The 22,764-nt window shown below is 40.5% G+C and overlaps 1 protein-coding gene across 1 annotated transcript; it reads left to right on the top strand.

The window, feature by feature from the left end:
* The first annotated feature begins 760 nt into the window (after window positions 1–760).
* Window positions 761–22,430, top strand: mfsd3 (major facilitator superfamily domain containing 3). The gene is made up of 6 exons (XM_044367535.1): window positions 761–866; window positions 1,383–2,211; window positions 10,059–10,206; window positions 16,431–16,531; window positions 18,519–18,628; window positions 20,674–22,430. Exons 2-6 carry the CDS (start codon window positions 1,512–1,514, stop codon window positions 20,878–20,880), a joined length of 1,266 nt encoding a protein of 421 aa, XP_044223470.1. The 5' UTR covers window positions 761–866; window positions 1,383–1,511; the 3' UTR covers window positions 20,881–22,430.
* The last annotated feature ends 334 nt before the right edge of the window (window positions 22,431–22,764 follow it).

Here is a 22,764-nt window from a genome sequence, read left to right as displayed (position 1 = left end):
ATAACCATTCATAACTGCAGTAATGATGACTAATCATTGAATGTGACTACCAAGCAATTATTTACTATTTACAGCCTTAACTTACTACTAAATCTTTGTTGAGTGAAGCTAGAAGACAAAAAGGCAAGATAGCACATTGAATGTCTCGGTAGGATAAAGTCAAATATCTGTAACAGCATCATTTTAGTAGTACCACAACAACAATTATAAAGCATTTTTTCAAAAGGTTTTTTAAACAGGCTGCAAAATACCGAGACTGCATTCACACTAGGTAGGCTTTGTGTATGTCAATGAACAAATCAACTAGACAATCAGTGTGTTTAGAGCCAAGCCAGACTGACCACCCCAAAACTTTAATGATTATGAATCATTAATATAGGATTAAATGTTTCACACTTTCTGATGAGACATCAGGTCTGCAGTTATAAATGATTATAAAATCATTAATAAAGGGTTGGTGTTTCACATGTTATTAGTCATCAGGTCTGCAGTTACACTTATTAGGTGATTAATGTAAAATAATTAAAGTCTGCAGTTATAAATGTTAATAAATTGCTAATGAATGAATGAATCTTTCTTTCTTTCTTTCTTTCTTTCTTTCTTCACAAGATAAAAAATGATCACGTTTCGAGATTTTAGGGGCTCCGTAGGTAACATATGAAGAAAAGTAAAGTAAAATAAGTACCAGTTGGCACTACTAGGTCTTTGACATTACAAACGTCAGACACGATCTATTTGCCATCCGCAGAAGGGGGATTGCAGTTACTGAACCTGGCAACCTCATAGCTCACACAGACCACAACTCTAAACAAGCGGAGCACCTTCTGCGGTCAGCTAACGCTAAGCTAACCAACTGTCTTCTCTCAGTATGTGTCAAGATGTATCTCATAACAGATAAGGAACTATTTTACTGACGGCAGCAACATCTCACATAATACTGACATGCTGTATAATTGTTTTTTTTTTTAAAAGCTATCCGTTTGTTGGGTTTAGCGTGACAGTAGGCTGTTAGCTAGCTAATGGTAGCTACACTGTAGTCAGTCAGTTTGACAACTGTCGGTAAAATGTCAACGTTGTAAAGTGACGCTTGTGTTACGATAAAACTAAAATAATGAAAACACAGGTGGTCATCATAAAACTGTACATGTTCCCGTTCATATAGCTATCGTTTGACTTTGAGAAGCTAACGTTAGCCATGTCACTGATGACTGAGCTGTGTAGTAACTGTTAATTGAAACAGTAATTAAAGCAGCAGCAGTCTCGTTTTTTAAGGCTGCCTGCAGAGTCTGTGAAAGTATTTACCCACCTCTGAACTCTCACAACAAGATCACAAGTTCAGCATCAATAACCCTGAACTTCACTCTCTTGTCTTTTCATTTCAGGTCATTCAATTCATCTGGGTCAGCCAGTCTATTTAAATTGCTCCCTTATAAACAAAATACAGACAATGACCTGACGAATGGACCGCTGCAGTCTCTGCTCAATCAGAGGGCCACGACAGGAGGTAGATCATGAATGACAAACTAGTCTTCTTGGGACTGCTGTACTTTGTCCAGGGCATCCCCTACGGTCTCCAGTCCTCCCTGCTTCCTGTCTACCTGCGTGGAGCTGGTCATTCCCTCACCCGCATCGGCTTCACCAAGATCCTCTACTTCCCCTGGGTCCTCAAGGTGCTCTGGGCTCCTTTGGTGGACCGGATCGGCACTAAGCGTCGCTGGCTGGTGGGGACAGTGTCTGGGCTGGCACTGACATGTCTCTCCAGTGCTGCACTGGCCCCAGAGGCGCACATCTGGGGAGTAGCAGGAACTCTGTTGGCCATGAACACCCTAGCCTCTGTCCAGGATATTGCTGTAGACGGGGCAGCTGTGGGGTTGTTGAAAGGTCGTGGAGAGCTGGGGCTGGGTAACACAGCCCAAGTTGTAGGCTATAAAGCTGGGTCGGTGTTCGCTGGAGGCGGGCTGTTGGCTGTGATCGACGTGGCTGGATGGAGCTGGATGTTCATGCTGCTGACGTTTGTGTATGCAGGCGTAGCTCTGTTTGTGTGGGGGGCCCCTGTGCTGGACGATGAGACTGTGAGGGGCCAGCAGGCAGATGGCAGCAGAAGGGGAGGGCAGGGAGCTGATGCAATGAGGCCATGGAGGGTGTGGAGAAAACTGCTGGCAGTGCCCGGCACCCCTTGGACAGTCCTGTATGTGCTCACATACAAACTGGGTGAGTCTGATTAATACACAAGCACTTACTCACATGGACATAAATAGACTCATAGACCACAATATTGTTAATTGGATGAAATAAAATATTTTACTTACACAAAATCAAATAACACATACAATTATTTGTGATTTTGGTCATTAAAAAAATAAAATCAAGATACTGTTTGTAATGAGCATGACATTTTCCAGTTGAAAAATGAACTTTCTGGACTTTCTGGACAAACTATTTAATAGAGACACTTTCTAAATAACCTCAAACATATCTTTGGCATCATGTACTGCAATTTCTTTTTATTTACAAGTCAACATATACATCATTACAATCAGATCGTTGACAAGCCATTATCACCTGATATGATGATCAAGCTGCAATTTGAGCCTTTCCTGGTGAACGTGAACATTATGTGCACAGTCTGAGGTAAAAAATAACCATTTTGGACACAAGTAAATAATGAAAGAGTGGTGAAAGAAAAAGCACAGAAAAGAGTAAATTAGGAACACTCCAAGCCAGTCAACTTACAGGATGCTGGTTTATCAGCTTAACAGTCTTTATTCTGTTCCCTAAATAAAAAAAACCTTCCCAAAAACAGTGAAATGTTATATTTCCTGATGGGGTCTCTTTTGTCCCATTGTGAACTTTTCTGTAGTTTTGTTGCTGTCTGCATGTAGGGTCCAGAGCTCACCACTAGATGTCTCTGTTGGTGTTTCCATGAAGACTGATCTCAGGAAGGAGCGTATAGAAGAAGTTTAGGAAGTAATTTTTACAAGGCAATTTATTGGAGTCTTACCAGGTCCTCCTGCATGTACCTTGGAAAACACATCATGAAGCGAGATAAAGCTGTTGTATTTAATGTCACACTTATAAAGCACTTGAACAATAATACTTAGTTAGTTTGAATATATGTTAAGTTCATGCAGACAGTTTTGTATGTGAATGAGATAGTTCCCTAAGAGAAACAAACATTTTAAAGTAGTTTTGAATCAGTCAAGCTTGTGTGTGTGTGTGTGCGTGTGTGTGTGGGAGAGAGTGTTGATATGACCTGAGTTTGGTGTTTGGTAGCAGAAGGGGATTATGTAAGGATTAGAGTGTCTTTGTGTCTGTGGCGTTCAGAAAACTGAAATGGAAGACGGCGCATCATTATATATATATATATATGTGTGTGTGTGTGTGGGTGGTGGAAATATAATTGTCTTTTCACATTTGCATAGCATTTACTTGGATCTTGGGTATGTGCATGAATGTATATGCCTTTGTTTTTAAGTGTGTGTGTGTGTGTGTGTGTGTGTTAAGGGTAGTTCAGTAATCAGATGAGCCCCAGCAGACAACACTACTAGACAAAATATGAAGGCTGGCTGGAGCCCCTAATCTGTCTAGGGAGCGACCCCCCCCACACATACACACACACACACACCCCCCACAACACTCTCTCTGTCACACCAGCACGAGAACACACACACACACACAAACACACTCAATCGGCCGATGCTCATGATAATTACTCTTCGTGTTTTCAGTGTCGTGATTGAGCTCTGTAGATTCAATAACAGCTATGTCACTCATTTGTATTTCCTGTCGTAGTTGTCAAAATATTTCCCACCTTTAGAGGCAAAAAAAAAAAAAAAAAGATTGTGTAATATTTTAGACGAGACCTGGATGTGCCGGCATAATTGTCTATGTGAGACAGTATTGTTTTTGTTCAAGGGGTGTGCGGGTATGTTTGTGTGAGACCGGTGATCTGCCTGTCTGGACCCCCCCCCTCCCCACCCCTACCTCCCCCCCCACTCGCTTCACACACACATACAAGCACAGACCCCTCTCCCTCATCTATCCCTAATGAACTCTGAGTTTGCACTGTGTCCAACACAGTGGCCAATCATCGGGGGCCTCCTGTCTGAACTGTGACCTCTGTGCTATCTGAGGCCACAGGCATGATGGGAGAACTGTCTGGGTAGAGTCGCAGCGATGGACGGAGAGGGAGGGAGGAGGGGAGGGAGGGTAGTAGTGAGAGAAAATGTAAGCAAGAAAGGCCAGGGAAGAGGCAAACAACGGACGCTCAGAGTTACAGTAAGCCTGTTGTTGAATAAAAACATTTTAATGTCATACAGAGCAAAACAAACCTTTTGACTTGTGTGCTCACAGGTGAAGAAGCTTAAAGACTGAACAATTATAGCTAAAATGGCAGTCCTATTATCTTTTTAGATATTGCACACTCAAGTGTTAATTATCATAATTTGACAGTATGAGGAACATAATTATTTAACCGCACTATTTCAGATCAACACCTCAACTGCTTTTGAATTAAAATGCTTTGTGTTGCCAAATCTCAATTATTCTCAGATTATTATTTACAATTAATGACACAGTCCGAGTGTAAATGCTGCTGCAGTGTTGCGTACACATCTGGGAAGGTTTTTTTTTTTAAAGGTAGGGGGCTAGTAGCACTTTATGTCTGACCGGAGATATGAATGATAGATAGTGAGAAGAAGTGGACCCTGATGGTGTCTTTCTCTGGGAATTGACCAGGTGGACGGAGTGATGGATGGATGGAAAAGCTTTGTCCTAACGCTCCTCTTTAACCTTTCCCCCCTAAAGACATCCACAAGGGTTAATGGTAAAATACACTGGTAATTTATTCAGGACACCTCATTGATCTAAATGGGATTGACAAAATATTAGCATTTTACTTCTTCTCGCACCGTTTAATGGCAGATCACATTGAGTTTAATGATGCGCCACCGCCCTCTATTGGTCATCTTTTTTGGAGCTTTTAGCAGTGAGTTTTAGGTAATTCTCGATGCACACACGGAGGTCTGTTTGATGGGTGGGAATGACTTTTAAGTGAAGTTTTAACTCTCAGTATCCCAGTACTGACACAAAACCCGTAGTCCAGTCTGCAGACCTGTTTCAGTGACATGCAGTAGTGGATGATGGTGGGTGGGGGAGGTGGAGGAGGGTGATGGAGGAGAGCGAATGAGAGAAGAGAGAAACTTGGGGAGGAGGGAGGAAGGGGGGCTATTTTCCAGAGGGGAAAAAAGAGGACTTGCAGGGAGGGAGGCTGATGGAGGGGATGAATTAATGAACAACCACCACATGGTGCCCTGAGAGAGCAAAATGGCCATAGAAATAAACACATTTATCCATGCAGAGACACATAGGTGCAAGATCTTTCTAGATGTTTTAAGGCCCAGTCTTTACTCTTTGGACCACACAACATTTGCACTAAATCCAAATACACTCGTTTGTGTTTGTGTTTAAAAACCAACATTTTGTGCTTGTAAAAACTGATCATAATTGAAAATATTGGCCTGCTTTCTTGGTGTTTATTTAATTACTGATGTAAATAAGCCTTTAATAACATCACCAACTTAGTATGTAGATGTTTTTTAGTGTTAGTTTTTGTGTTATAACACCCTCCTTATCGATATGAGAGTGACAGCAGGTCCAAATCTTTGAATTTTGTTATTAAAGTGACCCTTTTGTTCAACACTGCAGTCTTGGTTTTTCTCTAAACCTACAAATATTGTATATGTAAGCATTATAGGAAAAAATGTCTGTAACCCAGAGTGATTTTTGCCTTTACTTGATAGTGGAAAGTGGACTGTTGTGGATATGTGGCCTGCATCTTAACCAGTAGGCTACCAGGGCACCCCCCAGATGGATTTGAATTTATGTTGGGACAGTGAAGTTCTAACAGTGATCATTGAAACATCATTGAAAATGATGGCAACAGCGTATTTGCTGTAAGACCCTGAATGGATATTAATATTGCATCATCTCTCAGAAAATGAATACAGACAACAAACAAAATCAACCCAGTAACCTGGCGGGTTTGTGTCGGGTAGAAAGAGAGCGGTTGTCTTGCTTCTACCCAGATATTAGTAAAGCGCTTTAGATAAAAAAGCGCTATATCGCTCCTGATGAGCAGGTTGGCAGCCTCTGCCATCAGTGTATGAATGTGTAGTGTGTGAATGGGTGAATGTTGGCATGTGTTGTAAAGCGCTTTGAGTGGTCGGTAGAGTTGAAAAGCGCTATATAAATGCAGTTCATTTACCACATAGAGTGTATTTCTCATGTTCATGAGCCCTGAAGGCCACAGAGAACTCCTTGACATCTGCATTGATCTGCAGGGGCTCTTTGTGTGTGTGTGTGTGTGTGTGTGAGAATAGACCAATATGCATAGGATATTGTGAAAATGTGTATACACAGGGTTCTGTTTACTGTTTTGTCTTCAGGGAGCCTGAGGAGCTGAAAGGTGTGCGTGCATCTGTGTGTCATTTCTATATATATGTGTGTGTGTGTGTGTAGTATGTATGAACCTGTCTCTGTTTACCGTGCTCTCGGCAGGGAGTGATTATGTCGTTCTGCAGGGTGACTGGGTGTCCTCGGTGATCTCTGCTGTTCTGCCAGCTCCTTTGTCTGAGCTGCAGCATGGACGTCAGGATTTGACCCCACTGTCCTCGTCGACCTCTCACCCTCATTCTCACCCCTCATCTCGCTCCTATCCTGTCCAGATCCCTCGCTATACTGCCGCCAGACCCTTCTACCACACTCATACACACCTATACACCGTCTCTCTCATCTAATTGTCTGAGATAGAAGTGTATCATTTTTAAAAGCCAGTGTATAAATGGTCAACTAGTCGTGGTAACTTTGAATAGCTTTCCTAAAACTAGCGAGAGTGGTCAAGATGGCAGATACTTGTCGGTGCTTCTCCTTGTAGCGTTAACAAATGGTTGATGTCACGAAGCACCTTTAATAACCAGGATAAATACTGGGATTCTTTCTGTCACTTTCCCTCTCAATATGAAATTGTTTTGTCTCTCTCCTTCTCTTTTTTTTCCACTGTCTGTCTCTAATGTAAACACAAACACAGAGTTTTCTTTGAGCCTGCCATCCCTCCTCTGTTTCCTCTTCACTAACCTCCTAACAATGTCTCTGTTCATCTGCCCCCCTCCTCTCCCTCTGTCTTTATCTGTCTCCATCCCTGGCTGCTCTGCTTTTCTCTCCAGTCATGTTCAACAGTTCACTTTTTTTTTTAAATAAATGCATCATGGTTGTCATTTCCTGCACTGTATCTCAGTTATTGTATCTACCTTTCTTGTTCCTTTTCACCTACTGCCTGTTTCTTTATTTCTTTCATTTTTCCTTCCTTTTTTGTTCATTTTTTTTTTTGCAATTTTTCCCCTTTTCTCCCCAATCCGTTTCCTTTCTCTCATCCTACCCCCCCTCCTCACTCTTGTTCCACCCTTTCTGCTCTCCCTCCGCTCTGCTTGTTTAATCTTTGCGGATGTCTAATGAAATCCCTGCTGAAATGGACAATTGTTGCTTTGAGAATATTTATAGAAAGGAATAATCAGCCTAGTTGTGTTTGTCTGCACGCCCTCCCCCCAGCCCCCCTCTTTAAAGAAATAATTAGTTGAAGGCAGGACTGTGAAAGCTTTGAGCTTTGAGCTAAACAACAGGCAGACAGGCACGGGAGCACAGAACCATGGGTAAACAACTCAGGCATCATGGGTACCGCTGCTGCCAATGTTTACTTTATTACGACTAATATGGTTACTGCACAGTTGATGCAACTCACAACAGTTCAGCACGGAGGATGACAGAGATTAAAATGTGAATAATGCACAGAGAGGGTGTAAGTGTATCAGTGTAGCTCCCACTGAGAGTGTGGAGTGATGCTAATGTAATGTGGTATAAAGATCTACTTGTAAATCTGTTATCATGTCTGACCACCTCAAGGGTTTTGCTTTAAAATTTGCCGCCCGTGTTGCTTTTTTTGTAAACATATTGCATGTTGTATTCACTGAATGAATCCTGTTTTATCGAGTATTTGCGCAACATTTAACCAGATACTGAAGATCAATACAAACATTTTCCTATTCACTGTGATGGCTTAGTTTTAAGCACACACAAGCACCGGATCTAGACGTAGAAGTGTTTTTTTTCTCAGATGTGAAGTAATGTCGAACAGTGCCTAATCAAACTATAAGAGTATCATCATCATCTGTATTTATTTCAGTGTGGGGGGTTTAACAATATTACTGAAAATCTATATGTTTTAGTTCAGCAACTAATTATTTTCACTATTAATAAATCTGCTGTTTGATACTATCTTGATTAATCACCATAAAATTTTAGAAAAAAGTGAAAGATGTTTTATTTGACCAACAGTTCAAACCCAATAATATTCAGTTTACTTTCATATATATAAAGAAAAGCATTGAATCCTCACTTTAGTTTTCCTTTAAAAAATGACTGAAACAGTTAATCCATTATCAGAATTGTTGCTGATTTGTTTTCTGTTGAACAACTAATAGACTAATCTTTTCATCTTTCAGATATTGTCAATAAGTTTGATCATGCTAAAGCTAGCAATAAACATATTAGCAATACATTAGTGCACAATTTTGTTTTTCCTGTATTACCACTAAGAGGTTTAAGACTGGACTGTGAGCTGATTAATTTAATTAAATGGGACTCAGAGTATTTATTATAAATATAAATCATGATATGAGTAAATCTGGATTGGTAAAGGATTCATAACATCAATCATTTGTTATTGTCCAGCCCTGTTGCAGACTACATATTGTTCAGTGTGTCTACTGTGGTGAAAAAAAGGCCTCAAGACTTATAACAGTGGAAGTTCTTTGTCTCCTCATTACCCGGTCGCTAATCACATTACTTTTTCAAGACAAATTAGTCTGTCAGACAGGCAGGTACGGTTCGGAAAAGTCTCTGGTTGGCTAATTCAATTTTTATGGCCACCTTGAATGCAGTCACTGCCGTCTGTATTAACCATGTGTAAACTGCCAGCAGTGAGACATGAGTGACAGAAGTGAGAGAAAGACAACAGAGAATCCACGTTTCCCGCTCCACGTTTTCGCTGGGTTGTCACACCACTGTTACAGCGGTGACACTCTCGTTCTGCTGCTGCACTCCCTATCACTGGGAGCCTCTCAGCTTTCTCTTATTATTTTTTTTTTATTCCAGTCTGTTTCATCTTTCTTTTTTCCTCTTTCTCTATTTTTGTTTGTCTCCTGGCTGACTGAGTGAGTGAGTCGTTGGTTGTGTTGCGTCGTCTTTGACAGCAGTCTGGGAGCCAAGCTGTCACTCATGCAGCTCCTTGGTCCCACTGTCTTTCTGAAGTCAGTCTCCATTAATATAATAATGGCGTATAGTCGGCGCCACTGAATATTTTACTGTAATGTTCAGCAGAACATTACCCCCACACTCAACGCCACACAGCGAAAGTCTTACTGTCTGACAGAAACTTTTTATTTTGACTGAAAGGTCTTTGTGAGGTTTGTTTCATCTGTGAAAGTTTTTGTGTTTTTGTTGTGTTTTCCTTTTTGTGCTTTAGGAAAAAGCGCTAGGCCTCCGTTTGATAAAGTGACTGAAGGTATTCTTTTTCTTGTCAGGCATCTATTATTGACACTTTCCAGGAATAGGCCTAGGTGCGCAGCGTGTCGGTGTGCTGTATTTGATTCTGCAGTCGTCATCTCAGGAAAACCATGTTGTTCAGTCTTGCAGGCCAAACAGTTTGGAACAACATGCTCATCGCACGTGACTGTGATTGTAATAGACGTGTGTGTTCAGGAGGCGTCGCACATATTTACTGTATGTAAAAAATGGTAATGCTTAGTCAGAGATATACAGTACATATGGTAATAGATGGTGTATTGATTTTATATTTTACTCTACAGCACCTAATTCTGCCTTTAGTAGATCTGACTAATTAACTTCCTTCTTCTCCTCTCATTCTCTCTCTGTCTGTCGTCTTTCTTTTTGTTCTGCTCTTCCCTCTTTATCCACCTCTCTCTCTCCCTTCACCCTGTACGCAGGTGAGCAGGGCGCAGTGACCATGTTTCCTCTTTTCCTGTTGGATCACCACATGACCGCCAGAGAGCTCGGCTTCTGGAACGGCGTTATCGCCATGGGTTTCTCCATCTGCGGTTCGTCCCTGGGAGGCCTGCTGCTCGCTCAGTTCAGGTAGCCTTCATCAGCAGCATCATTCTCATCGTCATTTTGGTTGTCACTGTTTGGTTGCTTGAGTGTGTGTCGAGGCTGTACTGAGGTATCGTTTTGCAGGGTCTAAAAAAGAATTCAAACTATGTAAAAGGCTACGTACTGTGAATACACACTTTTTTTGCTTTTCACCAAATCGACACTCTGTCATGAAGTTGTCCACTAGGGCTGCAACTAACCACTATTTTCATTATCAATTAATATGCCAAGGATTGTTTCAATTAATTGATCTATATTGGTCTATAAAATGTCAAGAAATATCAAATATTGTCCATCACAATTTCTCACATGACGTCTTCAAATGTTTTGATTTGTCCCACCAACCATCCAAACCCCAAAAGGTCGTCAGTTTACCATTACAGAAGACTACAAATACCAGAAATATTCACATTTGAGTAGTTGGAACTAGTCAATTCCTGGCACTTAAATGATTAGTGGATTATCAAATGGTCATTCATTTTGTTGATTGATTAATCAATTAATCGTTTCAGCTCTAACACTCACATGCGAATGCCCCCATAGTCACAAGTGATTTTTATTAAAAATGAACCAGTCTGAAGCAGTATAAAAATGTTGGCCAGCAGCAGAGTTAAATTTCAGTGCCGCACAAACTGTTATAACACAACACATAACATCCAATATTAGAAAATCCTACCAGTCAAGGAGTGGAAACAAGCTGTTATAGGACAGAAAAAGCAGACTATGGTTCTTCTGTAAAACTGGTCCTGAGTTTCCAGCAATAGAAAAGAAGTGTGAGAAGACTGATAAGGTAACAGTCCACCGCACCACATGAACATGCATCTTACTGCCTCACATGCTGTGTTCTCATCCCATCAGAGGTTACCATCATCATGCTCCTCTTCTTCTTCCTCCAAGCTTTCGGTGTACTTTGCCTTTCACTTTCCTACCTTTTAATTCTTCCTCATCACTCTCTGCCCGTATTTCTTTATTACCCTTTATAGGCACTTATGTGTGTGTGTGTGTGTGTTTGAGTGTCTGTCTGGCTGTGTGTGTACAGTAATATAAGTAAACATAGCCTTGTTTGAGAGCACAGGGACCCCCTGTGTCTGGTGTGTGGTGTGAGAACAGCATGAGCAGCAAATCCATCACACACACACGCATGCACACACACCCCTCAGGGTTTGATCGCAGAGATAATGTACAACACTAGTTGAATTGAATTCTCAGATTCACAGATACAAGTATGTGAGGTTTTCTGATTAATACAGTATATTCCACTGGCGGTGATAGTAGTGTATTAGATTAGACACATTAGGATCATTAGATGTGACATCTTGGCAAAAATACGTTGTAAAATCCATTGAAATGTAATGTCATTTTATATGAATTGTTTTTTGTGTCCTTTAATCTGATAATTTCACACAGTAATAAATTGATGACATTACATTTAGAAAAATTAATATAGGAAGGTGTTTTAGTATGATTGAATACATTTTTGGACTCACAATTTCTATCATAACAATGTGATTATATTTAACCTTTACTGTGCATGTTTTCCCCTTCAACATATTGACTTTGTGCCATTTGTGCCTAACCACCGTTGCATAAGGTTGTACGTCTCTTCATACTAGTGTCACATTATAGCACAGCCCTGCCTATGGCCAGTGTGATGTAACGGGAACTATAAATAACTACAATGCCTTTATGGAGGATAGTATGTTACTTAAACTTCACAAAACACCCAACTATACATGCTTGAAATGTCAGAGAGGCTCTGTAAAGCCACATCTATAAGAGTTTTGCTGTATTGGCAACTTTAAATTCCTACATATGTATCAGTTCCCCTGTGCTCTGTCTTATGTCGGTCTTTTTGTCTTTGTGTTGTGTTTTCCGCTGGCCATGTTTTTCTCTTCTCGTAAAGTGACTCTAGCAAACACAGAGTTAGCCTCCAAAGACGACATTTCTGTTGAGTGGAAAGCGCTTTCAAAACTGCTCTTTCGCTCCATCTCACTTGTAAAGGACTCAGTAACTTATTTGTAACGGCAGTTAAATGTTCAAACACTGACAAAGACAAAACACTGTCTTAAAACTCTATGGTTCCAGCTTCTCGAATGTGAGTAATTTCTCATTTCTATAGTTTTCTGTGATAGTAAACCTACGATACGATACGATACCACTTTATAGTCAGTTTACATTGAAATTCATTTTGTGTCCTTAGGCAGTTCAGTTTAAGAGGTCGACACACAAATTAAACATATTCATGTTACATATGACACTTCACAGTCATACTTAACACTTCATAACAGTCATACGTGACACATCATATCCTCTATCCACAGCTAGTCAGTTAATTGAGGAAAATAATCTTTAGTTGAACAAATGATCTGTCAGCTTATTTAACCTGTACAGTAACTGAAGCACCTCCCTTGGACTGCTTAATATAATATTGAAACTGAATCATCAGGCTGGTGAGGTGCGTAATTTTACCAACATTTGGCATTTGGTGAAAATTTGAACCAATCCACAGGATCAGAAATTTAAATTTGCTCTAAAAAAACAAAGAAGCCCAAGTTGATTGTATAGTTAGGAAAGAGACACAAAATAAAGTGCTGATGGGTGCAGTGTCAAAAATGTTCTCACAAAGTTGCATGTCAAATTTTATGACTCAGTCGTGGATTTAATTATGTGTAAAAATGTATATTTTTGGTTGTATATGCGTATATAGATGAGCACTTTTCTTTTCTTACTTCTGCCTATTACACACACACACACACACACACACACACTCAGAGAAAGGGCTGTCCAGTCGGCTGTGGTCCCACCTCTAAAAGCTCAGTTGGAAGGTTTATCCTCCCCACCATCAGAAACGGCTGAGTGGTCAGTGAGTAACCCCCTTTACAACTGCAACTGGCAACCTGAGAACATGGTTATTCTTATCTGGGCCCGGCCCGTGTGAGGTGGCAGCCAGGCAGGTTCTCTTTCTCACACACATGCACACACACACACACACACGTACACACACACACACACACACACACACACACACACCTCCCTCAGCATCTCTTGAGAGTGTGTGATATGAAAGGCTGTCATTGAGAAGGGAGGTAAAGGAGCAGCAGAGAGACGAACGTCTTTAGCATGTGAATGATGCAGGATTGGTTTTCCAGTGTAAAGGTAAGGAAAGGCTGGGTGGCAAAGGGAGAGATGGAGAGAGGAGAAGATACGGAATAAAGATACAGGGGAAGTAGAAAGAGACGGATGCCTTGTACAAAAATAATAAAGTGAAATAAACAGAATTCCGTGGATTAATGTCAATATTTATGGGATATTTGTAGGCTTTGCAGAAATTAGGGTTTAATCCTTTAAGATTTTCTTATGAGTCAAAAATAATGTACAGTACATTGTGTACATTTGTTCCTGGACATTTTTCTGTAATACTTTACATTTCTGTAAACTCTTAAGCACACACTGGTGAGTTTATTTTAGCTAGGTGTTTCTGTTGGAGGTGAATACTTTTTCATCTGTAGTTGCTGGAGTGAAGACAAATAGAAAGTAAATATTTAAAGCAGCTCTAATCAATACTTTTCATAATAACAGTGAACTCTTTTTCAATGATTTTCTATTAGCATGTACAAGGCTATCTCTGAGATTATGCCCTCGTTAATAGACTATTAATGGTGGTTCTTTCAAATCCATGGACGCTGCTGTGTTGATGATAATACAGTATGTGCCAATGTTTTTTTTAATAATAGAGCCCAGTCTGAGGTATAGGTTGTACTAAACATGATGGAGTATTTCTTTTTCTGCGGGGGATTCTTTTGTAATAATTCATTTCTTTATTTCTACAAGGTCATGATAGGCTTCCAACACACAATCACATGAATAACCCCATTCATTCATCACCTTTGTTTCATAACTACCGATTTATCAATGAAATCCTCTGTGGTGTGACTCATTCACCTGAGTCTGAGTTTTAGGGATGTGGGGTGATAGCTATTGGCAAGCAGAAAGCTGTTTCGATCTGTATCTTTTCTGTATAGAGTAGTGCGTAGTGTACCAGACTTCTTCTCAGCCTTAATAGTCTATAGTAGAGGACATAATCACAGAGATAGCCTTGTACATGCTGGATGATGGAAAATCAGTGAAAAAGAGTCGTAACAGGCCTTGTTAAAACATCTTCCAAATGGGTGTTACAAATGCAAAGGATGTGCTCATGTAATAATACGGTCAAATAAAACTACTTTACTCATCCCCATACTGGGGAAAAGTATTTTATCAATGATGTCATCTCATTCATCACATTCTCATGTAATTTATATGACTAAATGTCCTTGTGGGTTACCCTGTGTTGGTAAAACATCACTTTCATTAAAACAGAGAAGAAGTGAACACAAGAGCTCCATAAGGAGAAATGATAGCGATGATTACCCAATAGCAGTACATTTCACTGACTTCAAATATGATATCTCATCATTTAGGTTCCAGGGCATTGAAAAGGTGACTCTGCCAGAGAGAAGTGGTAACATTGATGAAATTCTTAAAAGTAGAGATATTATACTGGATATTTAATTTGCAAACTTTATCCCCCAAAGGATTGAGTGATGAGATGCTGTGGCATGCCATGCTCTGAGGAGTGTTGGGATAAAATAGACCTATTTATGGTGCACTCAAGATACAAGAATTTCATATGATTGCACAACTTTGAATGACTTATGAAAGCTGCAAGGCCGATGTTTTCATTCATTAGATATACAGTTTCTGTAAATATTCTTGTAAATAGACATAAGTGTGGATCATGATGTCTCACTTGTTCCTGATTTTCTTTTCTTTTTCTCATGTGTGGACTACAATGGGATTTACGGAGCTTTACGATGAATTTCAGCTCCTTATTTTATCTGTTCAGCTGCAACTTTACTGTTTTGGTTCACTCTCATCACTCTTATAGTGTCGTTTTTGGCCACAGTAGGCAGCTGTTATCAGCGAGAAAGCTCTAAAAACCTACTGTACACTACCTTCTTAGCATTAAACGGCAATCAGACACAGTTAGCACCTAGTGGGTGAACATTGTGAAGCATGTAGCAGCTAAAGAGCCAAATATTTCCTCAGGAGTTGATACCAACCACTGCTCCCAAGAGACCAAAAAAATCAGTTAATGCAGGTTTAAGAAACACATTCAGATTGGGAATCCTGGTGACTTCAGGGTTTAAGACACTGACTATATAATTGTAAGATCCCTGGTTCAACTGCAAAAGGGGACTACATAATAATTAAGGGCCACAGGACAGAATTCACTAAGCACACACGTATCAATTAGAAGAAAACACAAAGTGTATATCAGTTAGCAAAGATATAGACAGAAATATTTATAAGACTCTTAAAGGATGATTGTTGACGACCACATGCAATAAACTGGAATGATCTTTTAACAGGTGTTAAAATCAGTTTAAAGTGAATCCAGAAGTAAACATTCAGTCATACAGTGAGTTTCACTTTTGCATTTACTACACAAACGGGGATGTTGTATCAATTTTTGATCACTGCTGAGTGGGGGCTTGTCTTCTGAGACAGGATAATTCAATTAAATGGATAAAACTACTTTTCAGTAGAACCTGAAACTTCATCAAACCTCGATCACGCAATGAAACAAAAAGACCTGCTCATGGTTTTACTACATCCTCAGCCAACTTAGATATCCTGTTTTTATGAGACAGGGCCCTTCCTCCTCGCAGCCTTTTTTACACATAAATAATTACATGCAAAAATATAAACAAACACACACATAGCCCTTTGAGTGGCAGGCATCCTCTGAGTGATTGGCATTGTTAATCCCTGATGTCACACAACAATGTGGGTGCGTGTGTGTATGTGTGTGTATGTTAACAGCGTTTAATTATCCTCCTCATGCTGGGGATCTCCTTAGGTTATTGATTACGTCATGAACCAAACCCACAGGGGGATGATTTTCTTGCACTAACGGGGAATCAATTAGTGTCTGGGGACTTGTTTACTTAAGCACGTGCACGTATGTTTTGTGTGTGCGCATGCATGTGTGTGTGTGTGTGTGTGTGTGTAATTGTGTGTGACATGAACAGAAATGCAGTATGTCTCAAAATTTAATGATAATAGCTCAGTCACCAGGTGTCATGCTGCTCATTTATATACTCAAATGTAAAAGTTGGTGTAGAACATTTTTCCGATATCTGGCTTGTTTGCTGGTCTCTCCTCAGCATCGGGGCTCTGATGCGACGTGTGTTTGTGCTGCGAACTGTCAGCATGGTCTTCCAGAGCTCTCTACTCACTGTGCTGGAACCATCACCACTCATGAAAGGTGAGAAATACAGTCACAGAAAGAGTTTCAGGCACCAAATTTAGCTGGAACTCAACTGCAACAAGTTTTTACAATTGCATTATATGTATAATGTACTTAAATATTGGCCCTTTATGCTTGTGCTCTGTTTTAAATATGATGATCTGTATATACTGTATATCCATAGCAAGCAGGTGATCATAAAAAAGTTGAATTGACCCTGTTAGTCCTGTATTCTTTACCATTAACAATGTATGAGTGCGCCACGATTTGTTTATTGAAGTCTTGTACATTTACATATTGAAACTTTCCAGATCCTGATCACATATACATAGTTCTCATATAACCCTCTAGTTTTTTGAATAAACACACATGCAGGTTCATCTAAATAGGCTGCTTAAGGTCACAGATGTGCAATGTGAGTTTAAGTGGATGAACACAGTACGGTCACATTGACTGAACTTAATGAACTTGTAATCAGGTAGAGGCACCCTTGTGTGCAGTCAGAGTTGTTTATTCAGCTGCCACCGAGTTCAACATCTGACAGTATCAGCAAAATCTGAATATTCACTAAATTTACTGCAGCTCTACTGTATGGTAGTGTTACTGTTAGTGTGTTCATCCCCGGGACATTTGTAACATAAGGTGTATGTTGTCCATTCTCTCTAATGTAAATTGAGAAATTGTCAGCTGATTTCTGTCAACTTGGCTGGCAGGTATGTCATCTGATATTAAGGTTACATAACATCCATACAGCAGGATTTTACAATAGAAGTTAAGCATCATAGTGAAAGGCGTAAATCCTTCTGTAGAATTACTGACGCCTTTCTCCGTCAGGTTTTTGGTCAGGTGACCTGGAGCCTGTCGGTCCAATAAACACCTAAAACAGGTCAGCACTCTGTCAGGTACCTTCTGCAGTGATCTCAAATTGGGGGCCATCAAGGGATCACAAGATGTTTAATGATCAGATAGGAAAGAGAGAAAAAAAAGATAATTCTTTCACATAAAATTATGTCAGTTTTTCTGACTTTTTCTTTTGAAGTGCTGGATATTTTTAGCTCCTCGGGCCTCTAAAAATGAAAGAATCTGAGACGCAAAATTCACTCTTTGAGTCACAAGCAGACATTGCTTCATTTTAAGGGGTTACAATACAAAACAGGCTGGGAATCACTACCCCATAGCGTAAGCATTTTAGCCAAATGATCTGTAGTAACACAGCAAAAAGAGTGGATTATTTAGAGGACATTGACAGACAGGTGCTCTCTCTCTCTCTTCAGAGCCATTCAATTGTTAACGTCTTAATGACGCATCTGATTCTGTTGCACAGCCAGTCACAAAGCATTTGGGATTCAGATCCGCACCATTCGTCTCCGATGGAGTTATCTGTTCCCCTATCAAGCCTCTCCGACTGAAAGCTGAGGCCTCTCCCCCCTCCACTTTAAACCCAGAACAAAGATTGCAGGAAAACTGAACCAAAAAAAAAAAAAGAGGAAAAACATTCAGTTTCAGAATTTTCAATATTGCATGATAACCCTCCGCTTCCCACTCCTCCAGTCTGATCACTCGGTGTATCTGTGCGACTCCGACAGTCTTGTGTCGCTGACTGAAGAGTCTTATTCGGCAAAAACTCTGGCGGCTTGAGTGAATAATTCAGTGTTAGCAGGAGCAGAGACAGATAGGCTCTGTGGTTCCTCTGTGTTTCCCACTAACACCGCTCTGCCACTTCCCCTCAGAGGATACGCTACATGTGTTTTGGGGATGAGGCGGCAGAGAGGAGATACTTCAGCAGCTTACTGTTTCCAACTGCTTTGACTTCTACATAGAACAGTACCAACTATAGAAAGAAGTGTTGCAGAGCAGGGAACAGTGTAAAATTGATAGTTTTCTGCCTTTTTCAGAAGAATATCTTTATTTTTTTGTGTGTCTTACTGTCGTTGCACTCAGACATTTGTCTCTGTGTGACTGTTTTTGCTTGATTTTTCTCATGTGTGTGTGTTTGGTCCCGCAGGTATGGCTGTCCTTAGCATGAGTGTTCAACACTTTCTGGGTGGTCTCATCACCACACTCACCTTCACTACCATGATGCATTGCACTCAGAGGGCCGAGGAAAGCATTCAGGTAAAACAGTAGTTATTCATACCTGCCGACAGCCTTATTCTGGAGACCCGGGCGGCTGTTATGTCATAATTTCGCATCTTTATAGTGTTAACTGTCTCATTCTTTCGTGCCAGGTCATCTCCTGTGGTTCAACACACAGACAACACAATCTCTCTTTTCTTTTCTTCCTCTTTCCTTCCCTCCATGCCTCTCCTCTGTCTTGGTTAAATTGTGCTATGTTGTAATGTTAGGTCATTTCCTCTGGTTGTCAAACATACGGTACCACACCTACTGTCATCTATTCCCCTGTCATCTACTCTACCTGTCAGTTCTCATCAGCTGTTTCCACCTGGAAAATCTCAAAAGTCTTAACAGACCCAGTTTCTATTCATCGCTTCTTTTCTTTTCTGCCCCCCTCCCCCCTTTCCGTTTTTTTCCCCCCTCACCGGCATTGTCCCTCCTACCACCTCACTCTATTTCTTTGTCATTATGTAGTCCTTTAAATGCTCTCTATTCCACTCTGACTTTTTCCTCTCCTCTCTCGTTTTCTCCTCTTTGACATAACTCCTTTTGTCCCCGTCGTAACTGGGCCATCATTGCCTGGAGGTGATCGCTGTTCGCACAGCCATTCAGACGTCACTCAGTCAATCTCTGAAGGTGACAAATTATCATTTAAATTGCTGTCAGTCTTAAAGCGGAGAAGAAAAGATGTAAAGAAAAGAAAAAAAATCACAGGCTGTGGCACAGATATCAGGATCTGGTTACTAATAAAATAAATAACAGGAGAGAACAGGTCACAACATGTGATGATGAAAACCACGGTTAATTTGAGAGGTTCTCATGACACATACACTGTTGGCTTTTTAGTGTGTGGAATCAGTGTGTGTGCTGCCACACAGGAGGGGAGAGCATTAGCTCACCTGTGTGTGTTACTGAAGGTAGTGCTATCCAGTGACAGAAAGCTGATCGTGTGAGTGCTTGCTAACGATCCCCAGGAGAAAGAAACCGAATCTGTTAAACAAGTTGCTCAGAATAAAGGCACTCCACTTAGCTGTGGTCACACAGGCTCTCAATGCTTTCTGCCTCAGATACTCTAAACTCACCACTGATTCCTCATCACTCATCGAATTCATATCTTTTCATTGTCAGCCCTCGTTTCCCAGTGGAAAACGTCCTTTACAGTGTCACTGATGGCTCCTAAAATGACAGAAAAACAAATGCTTGTGGAAGAATGTTTGGATATCATATGTGGTTGAAAATATTTCAAAATTACTTATTTGTCAGTGCAGGCTTGTGTTGATTTAAAATAACAAAAAAAAGTTTGATCTATATTTATATGATGGAAGGATTAAAGGCATCTTCTAGAGAAGAATCAACTTAATAAATCATTTGTACGGTCATTAGTCTAAGTGTCACTAGAGTCCTGTTTCGTTAGAGTTACCTGCTGAATGCTCGCGGGCAGAGGGAGGAGGCTTGGAGAGATTCAGTAATCTCTGTCCGTTTCTCTCTCTCTCTCTCTCTCTCTCTCTCTCTCTCTCTCTCTCTCTCTCTCTCTCTCTCTCTCTCTCTCTCTCTCTCTCTCTCTCTCTCTCACTCCGTCTGAAAGCCTTAAGGCTGGGATCAGATACTCTTCTTCAGTTGGCCTCCATCCATCGTCTCAGGCCATGATCTCACGCTTTCTCTTTCAGGCATCTTATTTTAAATTTTCTCTTTAATCGTTTCCATTCTGCATTTGTTCCTAAATATTTCTAATCACACCTTTTCCGTCGTCTGGCCTCCTGTTGTGGTTAATTGTTTTGTATTAAGGTTCAAGAATAATCAGCTGATAAGTTGTGCTACAGGATAGGATGAAGTGTCACCTTTTCTGCCCATGTTACCCCCCTTGTTCCCATCTACCGCTCTCCCCTTTTACTCACAATGTCTTTCTTTCTTTCCCAAACCCCCTTGTCCTTATTCTCCTCTCACTTTTCTCTGCTTCACCTCCTCAATTTAATCTCTTTTCTCATCATTCCTCCCTCTCTTTCCCCCCCCCCATCCTCCCTCTTCACTGCTGTTCCCCCCTTCAGGCAACCCACTACAGTTTCCTGGCAACTCTGGAGGTGCTGGGGAAGCTGACGTTCAGCGCTCTGGCCGGAGGCTTGGTGGATTGGTTCGGGTTCCAAGTTGCCTTCCTCCTCTTCCTCACCCTCTCCGCTGGGACGGCCCTGCATGTGTGGACGGCTACCTTCACTGGTGCTCTCAGGGAACACCAGCTCAAAGAACAGCCCAAATGAGATCAAGATGTTAAGGTCTTGATAATTTGCGTCTGCAGGTGCTGAAAAAAATGTTGAAACGACACCTCAAATGTCTGTGAATAATAAATATGAGCCTCATAACTTCATTTCAGTTTAGAAGGTCTTAAAGTAAGTTCAGTTTCCTGTTTTGCCATATTTTAAGGAGAAATCAGCCATGTGATTAAGTGCTCTGATGTTACAGAGTGTGTTTGTTTTTTTTTTTGTCATTTCACTGGCAAAACTGGCCTTACATTTTATTTGTTAAACATTTGAAATGTGTGAAAATGTCTTAATGTTGAAAGTAGTGCGATGAAACTTGCAGATACTATGCAGGTAGAGATGAGCTCGCTGAGTTTTCTTGACAGGGTGGGATAATTTAATCTATGTGATGAATTTAGTGTGTTGGGCAGTGGCATACAGACATACTATACACCACTGTGCTGAAAGTTTAGAAGTACTTTGGGAAATAAAGTCAAAGCTACGTTTATCATCTGAGCCATTTAAATGTTTTAATAAGCCAGCAATAAGAGCTCTAGCCAAAAGCAATATTGCTACCCTGTGATGCTTGTCCTATCATATTGTACTGTATATGAATATGTTAGTCATTCTCTTGAGTTGTATGGTTTACAGTTATAAATGAATGAATCTCTACTACCTCGTATCAGCATTGTATGGTACGATACGCAGGTGAATGTACAGTAGCCGCAACTAGAGTATACTGTACACTCATTCACATAAACGACACTTCCACTATGTCACAGAAGCCACAGCAGTTATCCAAAGTAGGTTATTCTGTCCATTTATTAATTGTAATTACTTCCTGTTTTTCAGAGTAAATCTCCCTCATAGGTTAGAATTAAATAAAGCTCAACCTGGACAGTTAGCTTACTTCCTGTAGGAAACTTCAGCCTTACACACTGCATGGTGCCATCTCATTGTCATTTTTGAATTAAAAAAAAAAAAAAGTCTTATCAATAAACTCTGAAAATAAGCCTGTTCTTTATTAAACTTGAAAGACCAATGCCACAGGCAATATTCTGCAAATATTCTTTCACTTTTGTGTTTTACGTTTTAAGAAATGCACAATAAATATGTACTATAAAATATACTGTAACTTTCCATGATATTGTATTCTACAGAAGATAATGCTCTCCAGGCTTGAATATGACTGAAACAGCAGCGTAGAATGTTTTTCTCGTCAAGCTCTATGAGAATAAAACATAATCCTCCGTGTAGATGGATGCATTAATGGAAACAGTCTTAGAATTGATAACTGTGTTGACAGGAGACAGATAAGAGAGGGCTGGATTGGTTTAGATACATGCAGTATTCTCAGCAAATTTAGCAAAATTATTATTACAGCTGATCACCTGCTTTCACCCACATAATAAATAAAGGGATTTCATACCACAGCATTACTGGTTCATCCATATAGCCAGCAGTCTCTGTCATGCACTGACATGTAGAACACTTGTTGCAAAGCACATCTCTTGTCTCTCAGCTACTGTGTTACCTGAGATTTGCACAAAAAAATAAAGCTGCTGACAGAATTTTCTGGTCTGCTGTTTTTTTGTGTGTGTGTGTCTGTGTGTGACCTCTGATATTTTTCTCCTGTCGCCACATTTTACCACATTTTCTATCCCCCAGGGGAGAGGTACCGTCTGGTCTTTGAGGACGATCCCACCTTTGAAAATCCTACGTGGCTTAGCAGCTACGAACACAACACTGGCCCTCTCTGCGGTGAGCTGGCTGAGGGCTATAGGAGTGAATAGGGCCCGTGTCACAGGATCCACAGCCCATACAGCTCTAATGACACAACAAATGCTGTGAAGGAGGATTAGGCCAGCTTACACGGCCCCTCAATACACCTCCACTTTATGCTTT

Source organism: Thunnus albacares, chromosome 2 (assembly GCF_914725855.1).
Source record: "Thunnus albacares chromosome 2, fThuAlb1.1, whole genome shotgun sequence".
Taxonomy (NCBI): Eukaryota; Metazoa; Chordata; class Actinopteri; order Scombriformes; family Scombridae; genus Thunnus; species Thunnus albacares.
Note: the sequence above shows the minus strand (reverse complement) of the source record. Positions and strands in the feature narration are given on the sequence as shown.